General features: G+C 33.2%; 1 protein-coding gene across 1 annotated transcript in view; it reads left to right on the top strand.

Annotated features, from left to right (window-relative positions):
- The window catches only part of ST8SIA4 (ST8 alpha-N-acetyl-neuraminide alpha-2,8-sialyltransferase 4), a 113087-nt gene that overhangs the window by 35611 nt on the left and 60886 nt on the right, over positions 1-16590 (top strand). The window contains 1 exon segment of the mRNA XM_011944307.1: positions 15295-15588. Within this exon segment, the coding sequence (XP_011799697.1) occupies positions 15295-15588 (294 nt within the window).

The following is a 16590-nucleotide window of genomic DNA, read 5'->3' as shown; positions in this document are numbered from 1 at the left end:
AAGAACAGAAATTATAACAAACTGTCTCTCAGACCACAGTGCAATCAAACTAGAACTCAGGACTAAGAAAATCAATCAAAATCTCTCAACTACATGGAAACTGAACAACGTGCTCCTGAATGACTACTGGGTACATAACAAAATGAAGGTAGAAATAAAGATGTTATTTGAAATCAGTGAGAACAAAGATACAACATACCAGAATCTCTGGTACACATTTAAAGCAGTGTGTAGATGGAAATTTATAGCACTAAATGCCCACAAGAGAAAGCTGGAAAGATCTAAAACTGACACCCTAACATCACAATTAAAAAAACTAGAGAAGCAAGAGCAAACACATTCAAAAGCTAGCAGAAGACAAGAAATAACTAAGATCAGGCCTTAAGGCTTTATCCTTCTATCTCACAGAGGATATGTATTTCTTTAACTCAAACAGCAAGTAGCGAACAACTAAGTCCATAATAGAGAGCCAAGTCTAGGGCACTAGAATGATTTTTTGAAAAATTACTACTAAAAAAATAACCACTTATAGTTTAGGAATAGTAACATTGCTTAGCTAATATTTGCTACACACATTTTCTCCAGTACTTTTGCTTAATACCTTGTTCATGTTTTTGATCCATGAAATTTTATAATTTGCATAAAACCAAATTGTGATTTTTGTTTACTGATTTTAAATGCAAAATTTGTGTTATATGTGGAAATATGATTTATATGTTGTTCTAATTATGATGTTTAAAATTTAACTTAAAACTACACATGAAATATGAAATATAAGTTGTGATGAGAGGTACAGTTCTTTATTTCTAATTATATTACTCCTCACACAGACATTATTTTATCTACAAGTAAAAATTTTAAAAAATGGAAATAATGACCATAAACTATCTAAAATTTTAAAACGTTTTAAATTTTTACCCATTTTCTAAAGCAAAGATTGTAAACAATTTTTCATATATAAGTCTAACAAAGATTTTTAAAATGTTTACTAGTCAGTGAAAAGTTACATTGATGTTGGCACTCCCGTAAAATGCATTTGGAAATGTAAACTGAAAACAGCTTTTCCAAAAATCAAGTTAATGATGTCTTCCAAAGCCTTATAAATAAAATTAAATCATTGTACATCTGAATGATTATTCAAAATGTGAAGAAGAGGAATCTGAGGCAATGGGACCTGTAAGCACACAGACAAATACTTTCCATGATCTTAAGATAAGACTATTCACAATAGCGAAGACTTGGAACCAACCCAAATGTCCATCAATGATAGACAGGATTAAGAAAATGTGGCACATACACACCATGGAATATTATGTAGCCATAAAATAGGATGAGTTCATGTCCTTTGTAGGGACATGGATGAAACTGGAAACCATCATTCTGAGCAAACTATCACACGGACAGAAAACCAAACACTGCATGTTCTCACTCACAGGTGGGAATTGAACAATGAGAACACTTGGACACAGGGTGGGGAGCATCACACGCCAGAGCCAGTCATGGTGTGGGAGGGGGAGGGAGAGCATTAGGAAAAATACCTAAAGTAAATGACGAGTTAATGGGTGCAGCACACCAACATGGCACATGTATACATATGTAACAAACCTGCATGTTGTCCACGTCTACCCTAGAACTTAAAATATAATAATAATAAAAAAAGATAAGACAGAATTTGAGACCACCCTCTTGTTAGGTTCATAATGAACGTTCAAGGGAAAATGCCAAGACATGCTGACTTTAAATGATGAAGGATCATTACATCATGTTAAGTATTTGCATGGAATCTTATAGTCCAAGAGGGACCGTTGGAGTTTGTTGTTATGTTGGTTTGCTTTTTTGTTTGTTTTTTTGAGTTTTGTTGTCATTGTTATAAACAGAAGAGAAAAATACTGAGAAGTATAGAAACATGAGCGTATTAACACTTGGAAAGACCATAATAATAAACAGAAAAAAAGTATATGAAAAAGAAGGCACCCTAAATGAGGAAGATATTAGAGGAGGAAAAAAGTGATGACATTCAGATCATAGCAGAAAGTAAGATGATAACACCTAGTGTCGATGGTATGATTGCTATTAATGTGAAATGTTATCATTATCATTCCTCTTTGACATGAAATGGACATTAGCAAATGGTCAGTAGATCTATTCTTCCACAGATTTTCAAAATACAGCTACAGTTTTTGGTTTAAAGTACTTGTTATTTTTCAACTATCATATTTATCTGTAAATAAGACATAGGTAAATAAATGTACTCCAAAGCCAAACACAGATATACTTGTCAGTGCCTATTGTTTCCAGTTATGTGTAATTATAACTTTCACCTTCCTTATAATTGTTCTCCACTTCTTCATTCAGTGCTTTATCAGAAAGTTCAGATCCAAATATAAAGAGCAAGTTTTGACTTTTCAGATGATCACACTCTGATGAAGGAAATAAATTGTTACACTAACAATGTCCAAATTGCTTTATTAAAGATACTCACAGAACTAGCCACTGATGATAAGGCAAAGGCAGGACATAAGCTCTCATTATTATTATGTGTAGCTTTACTAACTTATTAAAGATGTCAATCCCTGGACAAGTAACAAAATATGTCAGAGTTTAATATATAGTAGAATATAGATAAGGGTAAGTACTTTTACACCAGAGTAGTGGAAACGATCAATTTGGCCTGGGAAATTAGGCAAAGCATTGAAATGGATATTAATCATTGATTTTTAAGAACAAATAGGACTTTTTCAGGCTTAGGGCTAGGGTGTCTTAGGGAGGGAGGTAGTTTCAGGCAGAGACATCAACATAAATAAAGGAATACAAATAAACAAAGACATAGGGAGTCTGATAATATTTGAATCTAAGATAGGCAATAGGATGTATAAAACAAAAATTCTGAGTAGGGGAGGGAATAGTTGTGGAAGATCCAATTAGGAATCTTGACTGAAACTACCGAAGATGTTTGGTTAGGTTCATGACATGATTAAATGTACATTGTAAACATCAAAACACTATCTCTGAAACAGAGAATTGATAAAGTTGACAGTCCTTGTGGCAAGCAACTGGTTAGAGCAGTGTCTTTTAATATCTTTTCACAAAGATGATTAGTAATAGAATCAATTTTATATCATGATTTACTCCTCGTATTGTTTTCCCTACTATGGCTACTAACCATGCACACATATATGGAAGTCTTCAACAAATTTTCTTAAAGTGATGTTCAAGAAACACTGTCATTTTCTGTTATAATCCATTCTATCCTTTTTTACTCTTTCAAAATTAGCGATCAATGAACACACAATTAATTCATGATCTACCAATGAATCTAGTTAATTGTTTGAAAAATAATAAGGACATTATTACAATACTAGTTCAAAGAAACATGGTGGTGCCTCAGCTGAGAATGTATCAGTAAGAACATAGAAGAGGAAATATATTCGGGGAAATTCTGAGAGGAATTTTTAGGGCTTTGTAATGAATTAGATACAGAGATTAAGAACATTATGGGGATCAGGCATTACAGCTAAGTCAAAGTATGAACCTGTTAAAACAGAGCTTGAGAATGATCCCCTTAGAATAAGTATGGTGTAATAAACATGAAATTGTCTTGGCATACCTTATGATGTCAGAAATTGAAACATTCATTTTTATACACTCATGATATTTTTCCCAATGCTCTATTGGTATTAGAATGCCTACATATTTTGAGCATCAAACCAACTGTCTTTTTGGGACTCAGTATTTAATAAATAATATATGATAAGTTAAAAATAATTTTCAACCTTGGGTTATACTTTCAAAAACATATTTATAAGAATGACAAGTGAATATGTTATTAAGTTTTTTTGTTTATTTAAACAAGAAAGTTAAACATCAAAGTGACATTTCTGTGGCAATTTGATGGTATAATCACTAAGAGTTAGATATTTTTCCTACAACCCTTTTAATGTACCCATTGTACATACTTTATCAACAGCATGAATTGTAAAGGGAAAAATTATAGTTTTTCTACCTTAGTTTTCTATCATGGGTGAATACAATATCAACCATAGCAAACGTTGTTTCCTTCTTTTAAGCGTACAACATAATTTTAAAGGACTTAAGTACTATGCTGAATCAGTTCTTTTGTTAAACAGCAGTAACTGATGCAACCACAGACCAATGGAGTAGTTTTCCTGATTATTTTGGCAAGAATGTGGCATGATACATATATCTTGAGAATTCTCACTTGGTTCCCCAATCCCTAATTTCAAATATCCTAGTTACAAACTTTTCTCAAAATTTTATTTCATAATACACAGGGAATCTTTCAACAACTCATAATTTTTCCCTGCATTCCTTCAGGGAAATAAAAATTACACCTCTTTTTAATTACAAAGGCAGAATTTTGAGGGTATACCTAGTATTAATTCTATGTACAATTTTAAGAAACATATTTATGATTCAAATATATTTTAGTCGACTACCATAAATACATTCATATTCACTTTCATGGAAAAAAAGAAAACAATCACATGCTGATTCTTAATGGTCTGTGATAAATGGTGAAATTAATATGTCATATTTAAATTACTTCGACAATTCATGTAGTGTAACAGCAAGTTCTCAACAATGCTCATGAAGTTTAATGACGTATTTTTCACATCTATGTATATGTTTATTTGGCCCAGGTGTTAAAAAAAAGTTTGAGTGTAGAGTCACATGTAGACTGCTTGGTTTTGAACCCTAGCTCTAGCACTTACAAACAAGTGACGTTAGTCTGGTCACCCATCCTCTGTGTTTGTGCTTCAGGTTACTAATCTGTAAAGTATATATAATTGTAGTACTATTTCTTTGTGTCCTTATGAGGTTTACATGTTTAAATTTATGTATGTGTGTGTGTGTGAAATTTAGAAGAGGTCCTGGCATTTTTAAAGTCCTTTTCAAGTGTTAAAACAAAAACAAAGATGTCTTTGTAACATTTCATTGAAGAAAATTTTTTGCATAGTAATTATTTTTACTTACACAAACATCTTTCAGTTTACTCTTTGAAAGAAAAATGTGTGTTATATGTGATAGAAAAATGTGAACCTTAAATTAAACAGTTAATCAAGATATAGGACATTTAACTTCAAATACTTCCATTCATTTTAGCAAATATTTTACACATCTTATTTCTTATTTCTCCTATGTTTTGGGCTTTGACTGATAGGCCCTGGAAACATAAAGAGAAAAGAGATATGTCTAAGGAATCCATTTTCTGGTAGAAGAAACTAACATAACTATGTAATTAATCCACAGCGTGACAAATTCAGTGAGAGACAGACAGACACTATATTAACATTGTGCCAATGAATACAAGACAGCACTTGGTAAAACCAGTGTTAAAATGACATAAGCTAAGGCTTGGTTCTTAATTCTGAAGGCACTGAGAATTACTATTGGCCATGCCCATGTGTCCTCAAGCTTAAGGGACAAGCTTGTGCTTTCTAAAGCAGACTGAGATTCCAGAACACTAGATTTTAAATTTCATTCACTGGAAGTCTCAACAAACAGAATTATCATAATCAGTAAATGTGCATGTATGATTGAAGGAGTATGAGACTAAAGATTGTAAGATCATTTAAATTATAACAAAAATCTAAGCAAGGTATAACTAAAATTGGACAGTGGCAAGAAGAGTAAATAGGAAGTGTCATATTTGGGTGGTAAGAAGAGTATATATAAGGCAGAATTTGGTGACCAAGAAGATATGGGGAATACAATGGGGAGAAAGATGTAAGAAGTCTCTGAGATGCTTGTATTTTGGTAACAGTAGAAGTAATAGTGACATAGTATTAGAAAATAAAGAAAAAACAAGAAGTTTATGGAAGAGAAAAGAGAACACTACAGGTAATGACTTTCATTGTAAACATGCCGATTTGAAGTATCGTTGGGATAATACCTGAGGAGTTCAGTAACTGACTGAAACTCAGATAGGTGTTAGAGTTGGAGATAAAGATTTCCTTCACCATGCTAAGTGAAGGATAGGAGTAGTTGCGCTCCTGCAAGAGGTGAGGTGTGAATTGAGAGATAATATGGCTAGTAACAAAAATCTAGAAAATGCCAACAAGGAAAAATTAAGAATAAGGAGTGATCAATTGGACAGTTTTTTGCCTTTTTTTAACTATTCAGTATCTGACAATTTCTTGTTATTTAAGGAGAACCTGTAAATATGTAGAAAGGGGACCTGTTACCCACTACAAAAGCAAAAATTTGCCAGTATTTTCATTTCTCTCTGCCTAGCAGCACGGGAACAGAAATGTGGTCAAAACTAGTTTAACCACATTTTCCTAATTATGACTTTGGCTGGTGAAATGTGGGGTAAGAAAATTGGGTTTACTGGAAGTTCAGAGTTCCTTGATAGTGAGTAATCATGGTGTCCCTGACAGGGACATAACCCATTGTTTGGGAGCTATGATCTTTTTTATGATTCTGTGGTCTAGCCAGGTTTCCAATAAATCACTTTTTTTCTAAGTTAAGCCAAGTTGGTTTCTGGGAGTTGGGTATAGACAAGGTAAGAACAGAAACAAAGGAAATAGACACTATGCAAATGTCACAAGAAGTCATATTAAATAACAAACATTATAATAGTTGGTTGCCTTGTGGGATGCAATTTTTAAAATATAGTATTCAGTTATATGTATGTTATGTCTCACTGATATTGCCATGTGCTTTGTACTGCATTTAATAAATGAGAGAACTTTACAAAATGATTACTGAACACCTACTATGAGATACTTTGGCAGTGGGAATAAGTAATAAACCAGACAAGATAGCTCCCCGCATTAGTAGAACCTGAATTTTTTTGCCATTTCAGAATTTGCTATTGGCTTTTAGATAAAGAACAGCAGTTAACGCTTTACCCTCCATTTTGCATATTACAAGCAACTGTGCATTGACAACCAGATGCCATTAGACCTTCTTTTTAATTGATAAAAGTATTTACAAATTGTTGTCTTTATGATGTCTTATCATTTTAATTTATTCATTTTTGATTCCTTTTACACTCTGCTCTATTTTTTTTATCCTTTCTTGAAAAAACCAGTGCTAACTTGTAATTAGTCATACCATTCAAGTCTCCAAGGAGAAAGTTGATAAATGCAAAGTTTTAGTTTGATTTAAAATGTGGATTCACAAGGAAGCACTCTGACTATAAGCACCTTTCCTGATTTTACAGATTCTTTTCTGTTGGTATGCTGAAGTTAATAAAGACAGTGTAAGACAGAGCTGTCCTTGCCGTTTGTCCTTAGCTGAAGTCCTGGGATAACTCTCTAATTATAGGTCTTAGTTTAATCCATTGCTTTACATCAGAGAAGATAATTGTGATTTTATATTACGTTTAAATAAATTAAAGATACTAATAGCATTTTAGCGATCTCATAATATTTTGAGATAATGCTTCCAGTATCCTCTTATTATTTATTTTGAGACTTGAGTTCCCGTGCGAAAGAAGATTTTTTTCTTTCAACAATAGCATTTGTTTAGGTGTAGTTTTTCATACTGGGCACATTTCTTATAAGATGTAAATCTCTTGAAGAGAAAGAAGATAAAATTTTACACATTTCAATATATTTATTTTAAAATTAAACTCAATGAGCGGTTTTTACTTCTCATTTTCACATAGAACCACTTTTTAGTTTAGGAAAGAGAATATAGGACACTGGTTTTATTGTAAAGAGTCTTCATTTGAATTCATGTGTTCTGAATTTTAGTACTGTACTTTTAAATGACATCTCAGAAGTGGGTCATTTTTCTTCTTTCTTCCTTGCTTCCTTCTTCCCTCCCTCCTTTAGTGTGTGCACATCTACTATTAATTACCTAACCTTTTTTCCACACTTACATAGTAGGAAATTTCAGAATCAACATTTTATTTTCCTTCACATTCTTTCCTATGTCTGTTTTCTTTGGTGGCTTTTCAGAGGATCACAACCTTCTGTATATTCCTACCAGGCCGTGACTTTCTGCATGCTGGGATTATCATCCTCTCCCACCCGAGACCCTACCTTTGGGGAGGAATGTTTACAGAAGGCTGAGGAAAGATGAAACCTTTACTTTAGCCAGTCAGACTTTCAGACGGAACATAAGGTTCAACAAGGTGATGGAAGTCGTAGCCATATCACCTTCACAAATACAACTGAACTTGTGACCAAGTTCTTTGTATTTATTTTTTGCTTCCTTTCCATTCTTAGGGATTAAATGGTACACAATATTTAAGAGCATGAACTTAAAATCTGCCTCTACTACTTACAAACTATGTAATCTTGGACATATTTCTTGCAACTCAGTTTCCTCATCATTGGAAAACAGCAATAGTGCCTATCTCATTGGCTTATTGTGAGAATCACATACATTACATGCAAAGCACAGAGAATGCTTCCTGGCACATCACAAATGATCAATACAAGTTAGATATTCAGCCAGGTGGGGTGGCTCATGCCTGTAATCCCAACTACTTGGGAGGCAGAGGTGGGTGGATCACCTGAGGTCAGGAGTTTAAGACCAGCATGACCAACATAGTGAAACCCCGTCTCTACTAAAAATAAAAAATAAAATAAAAAAACATAGCTGGGCGTGGTGGCAGGCACCTGTAATCCCAGCTACTTGGGCAGCTGAAGCAGGAGAATTGCTTGAACCCGGGAGATGGAGGTTGCCCTGAGCCAATATTGCGCCACTGCACTCCAACCGGGGTGACAGTGGGAGGCTCATTCTCAAAATAAATAAAGAAATAAAGAAATAAATATTTTAAAACGTAAGTATTCTTCTTAGAGCAATAATAAAAGATTTTTATTACCTTCTATGTGAATTATGTTACTATGAAATTCTAACTGGGATTATAAATCATGCTGCTATAAAGACACATGCATACGTATGTTTATTGCGGCACTATTCACAATAGCAAACACTTGGAATCAACCCAAATGTCCATCAGTGACAGACTGGATTAAGAAAATGTGGCACATATACACCATGGAATCCTATGCAGCCATAAAAAAGGATGAGTTTGTGTCCTTTGTAGGGACATGGATGCAGCTGGAAACCATCATTCTCAGCAAACTATCACAAGAACAGAAAACCAAACACCGCATGTTCTCACTCATAGGTGGGAACTGAACAATGAGATCACTTGGACTCGGGAAGGGGAACATCACACACTGGGGCCTATCATGGGGAGAGGGGAGGAGGGAAGGATTGCTTTGGGAGTTATACCTGATGTAAATGACGAGTTGATGGGTGCTGACGAGTTGATGGGTGCAGCACACCAACATGGCACAGGTATACATATGTAACAAACCTGCACGTTATGCACATGTACCCTAGAACTTAAAGTATAATAAAAAAGAAAAAAAAAATTCTAACTGGGAGGCCTTATTCTCCTGAACACTTGAGTCATAGTCCTCTTTTTAAGTACAATTGACCATGTCTATGGGTTTTAAAGTTTCCACACTCCCTATGGAGTCAAATTTTTTCATCTAATATTTAAAATGTTTGCAGGCTGGCCCCATCAGTCATTCAAGTCTCAATTCCCAGGGGATCAAAAGTAAATTTCTGTCAAAATGGCTTACTAAATGTGTTATAAATAAAGTCTGGGCTTCCTTATGCTGTTGCTCAGAAGGATCTTATTTGACATGCCTTTAACTTACCTGCGTGCATTTCCAAAGATTTATGATCATAATACATTGCACAAAGAAAGAGTATGTGAAAGGAATTAGCATAAGCTAATATATTTTATCCATCCAGGGCAAGGGAATTTTGAGAATAATTTCAAATATTTTGTTTAATTTAATTTTCCCAGTACAGTTACAGTTTTCTATAAATCATTTAGCCTGATTTATAGAAAAATTTGAACCTCTGAAATATTTTTATTTGTCACTTATACTTGAATAAAGGAAAAAGTGAAAAAAAAGAGCTATAAGCTTAGAGAAGTTAAGTAACTTGTTTGATGTGAACCCCATTGCCCACATTTTAGGTCTCCATTGCCCACATGGTTGCTGATTATCAGATAGCTAAGAATAGAAATGAAGCTAAGTATCTTTTATTTCTCAAAGTTTAAGCCAAATTTGGATAAATATGAGGTATATATTTAACATTTTTATATAAATTAAACAATATATTTTTCCTTGGCATTATTCCCTTTTCTGTCCCCTCCCAAATCTAAGCTATTCTGTAATATCTGTGCAGTTATAGCAAATTTGACCGATGTTTTCATTTTTGTTTTCACAGAAATGTGGGAATGACACAGTCTAACATATTTCTTGGTGTTCAGATCTTTGTTTGGTAGAAGGAATTTGATTATATTTTCATTCTGTGAATTTCTCTAGAAATTATGACACTGTTCTTCCCACCCTTGCCAGTAATGTTAACGAATCTGGGTTTGTGAAAAATTTCCTCTTCTGTTTAGTCATTTCATTATTTTCATGATGTGTATTGTTTGTATTTCTATCAAGTTAAGAATTTCATCAATTGGCATTATTAAAAGCTTAATATGTGTTGTGTATGTATATGTGTGTATTTTGTGGGCCTATTCAGCATACTGAAATGCAAATGTTCAAGGTGATATTTCAACTTTATTTCTTATATTTTGCTTACTGCATTATGGTATACCACAGGAAAGTCAACTTTTAAGCCTATGGTTAGTATTTCAAAAGTCTTATCAATTAGTTATTTAATACTTTCTAGTAACATTTTGAAATCTTGTCTATCAAGAGATCTGAGGTATAGATATTATGCTTATGTTTTAGATGTTTAAAACCTTTTGTTTAATAACTGCTCAAAATTTGGGAAAGGTCATGGTTGAATGGCCTTGAATAATATACCCGAGTCCTAGGCATCTGAGCTATAAAGCTAGGGCTAAATGATAAAACATTCTTTCTTCTACAGGAAGGTTTGTGTGAAGGATGAATTTATAGACATTTATCATATTTCTGAATGAAATCATATGTACAATAGTGTCAGTTAAAACTCCTGGAATGATTACAAACTAGATGGTGCTTTTCCTTTATAACCTATATGCCCTTGGGCATGTTTCTCAACCACTTTAGCCTTAGTTTCTCATCTAAAAGTGAAGTTAATACTACTTTTTACCTCAAAGCAAAATGAATGGTTTGAAGTCTATGTGGAGCTCACAACCTTCATGACAGGAAAGTCAAAGAGACTGATAGGTCACATGTGCCAACTTTCCCTAGGAATTTTGATAAAGTAATCAGAAAGTCTAAGAAAAGATAGCTAACAGATTTTTGTTGTTGTTGTTCCATTTGCTCCTCAAGCTGAGAAGCAAGATGGGAGCAAACAGGATCAACAAGCTTTCTCTAGGGGCAGAAAAGAGAAGACATTGGTTCCTATTTCACAGTGGATTGACAAAGGTGTTTCCATAGGTAATAATGCTTTGGCTGAGGGATGTCAGTTAGCACAGGAAGCAATACAGTGGGACTGGCCAAAAAAGACAAAGGATGATAATTATGTATTTGTAATTTGTCTGAATATTTTAAAAGGTGGGGAAAATTTGGTCTGTAATACACCTAGAATTGTTTTCTTCTTAATCTGTTTTGTGTGAAAAGATGTAAGTGACAACCTCCAATTATCACAGAACACCATGTTTTACACCATATTTACTCCAGTTTTGAATGATGAGTTCTATACCTAGCACAGATACATAAAACACGTTGTAGAATTTAAAAATATTTTGCTAATGAATGAGCATTAACTTATTAAAACTACTAATAATATCTGTGAAGAATATATTTTGGATAGATTATGTCATTATTAAATAACATAAATAACTAAATAGCTAGAAAAAGATTTCTGAGCTTCTAGAGTAATGTTTGCAAAACAAACTCTCAATAAATGCCTGTTGAATAAATCAAAGTGGGATCTCCCAGTTGCATATATTACTGAACTATCATTTAAGGGAACTGCAGAGAATAACGGCCAATCCAAGAGAGATTTTTTGCTAGGGAATTCTGTAATCTTGAGGTGCTCATATATGAAATAAACATTTATTCCCTTTGAATCCTAAAATAAATATTTTATATAACTTTTAAATTAACATGAAAGTAACTTCAATTCTGCATATAGGGATGAGAAGTCATCATGGAAGAAAATTCAGAGGCCTAGAATACAGTGGAGTTAGCTGCATTCCTGTAGGTGTTTAATCAGTATTGGAGAATAAACACAAATAATTTGAGAACTGGAAAGTTTAGAGTAAATAAAGAGTATTGTTAATACAGCTAATTCTGTGTATATGTTTTCAACATGTCAAATATAAAATGTGCACAAAAATTTAATTTGGGTAAAGAGAATATTGTTTGACTCTATTAACTGTTTATATGCACTCAACAATTTTGACTCACCAAAATCCACCATTTTAAAATTGGCCACTCTTCTGTTTTATGAGATGAAGAGTAACATGAGTATCATGTATTACTCATAAATGAGACACATTCTGGCTAATTTTGAATATTATAGCCTCTAATGAATTTTTTAAAAAGAAAAATGAAAATTTTGTGATTGCAAATATATTCATAATCCTGCTCAGTCAGCAGTTTTTCTGCTAGTAATGTTTGGATGCTCAAAACAAGTCTACTGAATTGCTGAAGTGCATCACAGCTCTTTGGTTATTTTTGATTTTTTAATGCCTTCTTTTAAATATGTGGCACTCAGCTAATTCTATGACTAAAACTCTGACTCAACCACAGAGTTTTTAATTTACCAGCAACATGGAACATTGTATTACTCTACTTTCCAGGGAAAATGGATTCTTCCCCAGGAAAATGAACAAGCTGGATTCCTAAATCCAGAAATGGTTATATTTTATGAAGTGTCTTCTGTCTTGTTATTTTCTGTACCTCAGTTACTATCCCTGACAAATTCTGATTTGGTGCTGCTCAGATCCTCAAGACACTGCACACAGATTTGTTACTCTTTGATCTCCAGTTGCTCTTTTAGTTAGCACCATACTCCTTTAGAATTCATTAATTAAATCAAATATGTTGGTTTGTTTCCTAAATCAATCCTATTCTCCATAAATATTCTTATTCCATTAGCTTCTTTTTGCTTTCAAAGTGAAAAGCATTTATCTTTCACCCTTCAGCTTTAATTCATCAGCGTCTTACCACCTCTTGAGAAATTCATGGCCAGAAAATCAAGAGTGGGTACTGGAAAATATGAATAGGGGGTGGGATGTTTAAATATGTGACAAGAAAAAGTATAGAGTAATTGAGTGATTTTTTTCCTGAAGGAATAATTCAGCAGAATATATCATTTTTATTCTATTTAATGGTTGATTTTTGCTAGTTTTACTATTATAGTGAAAATAAAGTATAAATATCGATTTTTCTACAATTGGAATCCTCTGAAAAGAAATTACTGAGGGTTGGTTGTAGTGGAAAAAATATCCAAAGCCATTTCCCCAACAGGAACATGTTAATTGTAATGTTACAAGTATTCTCACTATTTTACCTAAACAAGTGTCAGTAATAATGATGTCCAGAATAAAATTTCCCCACAGTTTCCAAATTCGTGTTATAACTAGCTTCATTAAGATTTTAGATTACTTTTAATATTTGTGTAGAGCACATTTTAGGATTTTAAAATAATCAAGTCGTTGATCTTCCTTGAGTTCCACAAGAAGGTGTTCACTTTGACAACTATTCACATCAGAAAATCTTTTCTAGGTAGTCCTGTTTGTAATATTCTTACCATAATGAGAATGAATAATATCTAATCACAATTAGTGTTATGAATCATGAATAGAAACGAATATGTACTCTGTCATATAATATAGTGGATGTAATTAAAGATACCTAAATTGAAAAGATAATAATCTTTAACCTATACTTTCTAAATAATATTATTATGTTAATATTTTTCCCTCAGTAGCTAACTCTAAACAACATAGAATTTGAGATGAAATATATTTGTTGTTATAGCTAAATATTGTCAGAGATCTAGGAAGTAATAAGATATGTTAATTAAGAAGGATAAGGAACGATATATAAGACAGTATTTTTAATATCAGAACACATATTTGACTTTTTAATTAAAATGTTTAATAATTCAATTAATGTGACAAAGTACACAAGGAAAAGAAATGTAAGGAACTTTCATAATGTGACCAAACATTCAAAAATGCAGAAAAAGAAAATCACGTCCCTTGAAAGGCTGATAAAAGTATTAAAAATAGTTTCATATTTTCATGAAAGGTTTGATTGAATTGATTCAAACAACTTTTTCCCAATGCACTAAACTCTTGTTTATCAAAATCTAGTTTTTCTTTTGTCAACTAAAACCTGCCTTTTTAAAAGCAAGTTAAAATAATTTTTTTAATGAAGTTATTTTTAAAATCAAGTATAAAAAGGTCTATGTGACTGATCAAAGAAGCAACAGAAATTGGTTAAAGGCCATATTCAAGGTGCTTTTCAAAGCTTTCTTCTAATATAAGAATGGAATCAGGTTATGTGAATAACATCAGGCCCAAGCTCTTTTCAAAATCTTATGGCTCTAGTGGAGAAAGCAGTACAACATATTCTGTTCTTTCCCTACATATGCATTCCCCAGGGATGCATACATCCAAAAAGGGAAAACGATATTTTGAGGAGGTCCTAAAATAATAGGAAGGCTGATATTTGATCTTATAGTAAGAGTTTTTCTGTATTACCTAAAACTCCATAAAGTCACATTAAATATGATATCTCCACTCTTCTTATTTTTCTTCCCCATTTAGACCTATAGAAAACAATTGTAAATATGTTTGTGTAAGGCACTATAAGGAATTGTACTTTTCCCCTAACCTCAGAGTATAAGTAAAGTCAACTTTATCTCCTTAGACTTACAAAGTTGTTGAAATGACTTAAGTTTTACAAGTGGTGCAGATTAGAATGTCAAGTCCAATGTGTTTTATTTACTTGTAGAGCAGCATGTGGTTTAAATTGCCTACTGAATGGCCAAAGAACCCTTGTGAATTTACCATCATAAATTCTCTGATTACAAATTCAAATTGTGTAGTTTTATGAAGATAATAGCAAAGGGTATTCTTAGACAACAGGTTGAATTCACACAAGTGGCATTTTGAGCTCTGTACTGGGAGTGCACTTTTTTATTGCAAGCAGTGTTCCTACACGTGTGGAGACTTATCGAAAATGCAGTCTTACCAAGTAGATGATCTTTTGGTTTTCTTTTCACATGATTAAAAAAATGCTCATTTCCCATTCTTCTTTTCATGAACATCATTTTACCAGTGAATATTTCTTTTCTTTTCATTTGTCCCATTAATTTTTTCCTCTTCAGGTGTAATCTAGCTCCTGTGGTGGAATTTGCTGCAGATGTGGGAACTAAATCAGATTTTATTACCATGAATCCATCAGTTGTACAAAGAGCATTTGGAGGCTTTCGGAATGAGAGTGACAGAGAAAAATTTGTGCATAGACTTTCCATGCTGAATGACAGTGTCCTTTGGATTCCTGCTTTCATGGTCAAAGGAGGAGAGAAGCACGTGGAGTGGGTTAATGCATTAATCCTAAAGAATAAACTGAAAGTGCGAACTGCCTATCCATCATTGAGACTTATTCATGCTGTCAGAGGGTAAGTGACTGGAAAGGATCAGTTTGTCCTTGGCACAGTGGAACACATATAACTAAACATTTTCCCTAGACGAGAATAAGCTTCAGTAAAATCTCCAAATGGATATATGTTTCCATTATTTTTTAATGGTTACTGTATTTACAAACTTGAAGTTTGTTTACATATGATATGATTTTAATTCATCTTCTTTTTTGAAAAAGCAAATTGTTGAACCTGGTACTTATCTATGTCTGCTCATGAACAAACTATTATTTATTTTTTTTTTTAGCACTAAAAAGTAATAAGAATTCATAGTAAAATTAATGGGTTTTGTGTAAGGAAACTACAACAGAAGTACTGAATGGCTAGTGGGCAATATTATGTAAGCATAAATGTTAGATATATTTAAGGAGCAATTAAGTCCCATCTGTAGCCAAGAGGCCTACTAGTGAGAAAGGAGGCTGGCTGAGATAAAATGCCTTAATGCTTCCCCCCAAAGTCACAGATGCTGTTTTAATGAATTAAGCCAACATTTCCCTTTTATTAACACAAGTTCAGAAAAAAAGCATTAAAATATAAACTCTTGCTTAAAAGTGGCAAATGACCAAAAGGCCAAATTCACTCATGCACACATATAAGTATGTAAAGAAGATGAACCACAGATGAGAAATTATGTTTTTTTTACTGGAAGTGTACTGAGTGTCAGATACTGTAGCTTCAAAAATGAAGAGCTGACCACTAACTTTAAAAAATGGATAGGCTTTATGGTACAAACAGAGGCATATACAATTCACTAGTGGCCTAATAGGGGAATATATTGTCAGAGACGTATAATTTGTCACTCGGGTTCACAAAGACACGTGGAAAGTGGACCAAACATTTGAACTGGACTTTAAAAACAGAATAGCTTGTAATCCCAGCACTTTGGGAGGCCGAGAGGGGCGGATCACGAGGTCAGCAGATCGAGACCATCCTGGCTAACACGGTGAAACCCCGTCTCTACTAAAAAATACAAAAAACTAG

This window comes from Colobus angolensis, unplaced genomic scaffold (genome assembly GCF_000951035.1).
Source record: "Colobus angolensis palliatus isolate OR3802 unplaced genomic scaffold, Cang.pa_1.0 Scaffold23, whole genome shotgun sequence".
Lineage (NCBI taxonomy): Eukaryota > Metazoa > Chordata > Mammalia > Primates > Cercopithecidae > Colobus > Colobus angolensis.
Note: the sequence above shows the minus strand (reverse complement) of the source record. Positions and strands in the feature narration are given on the sequence as shown.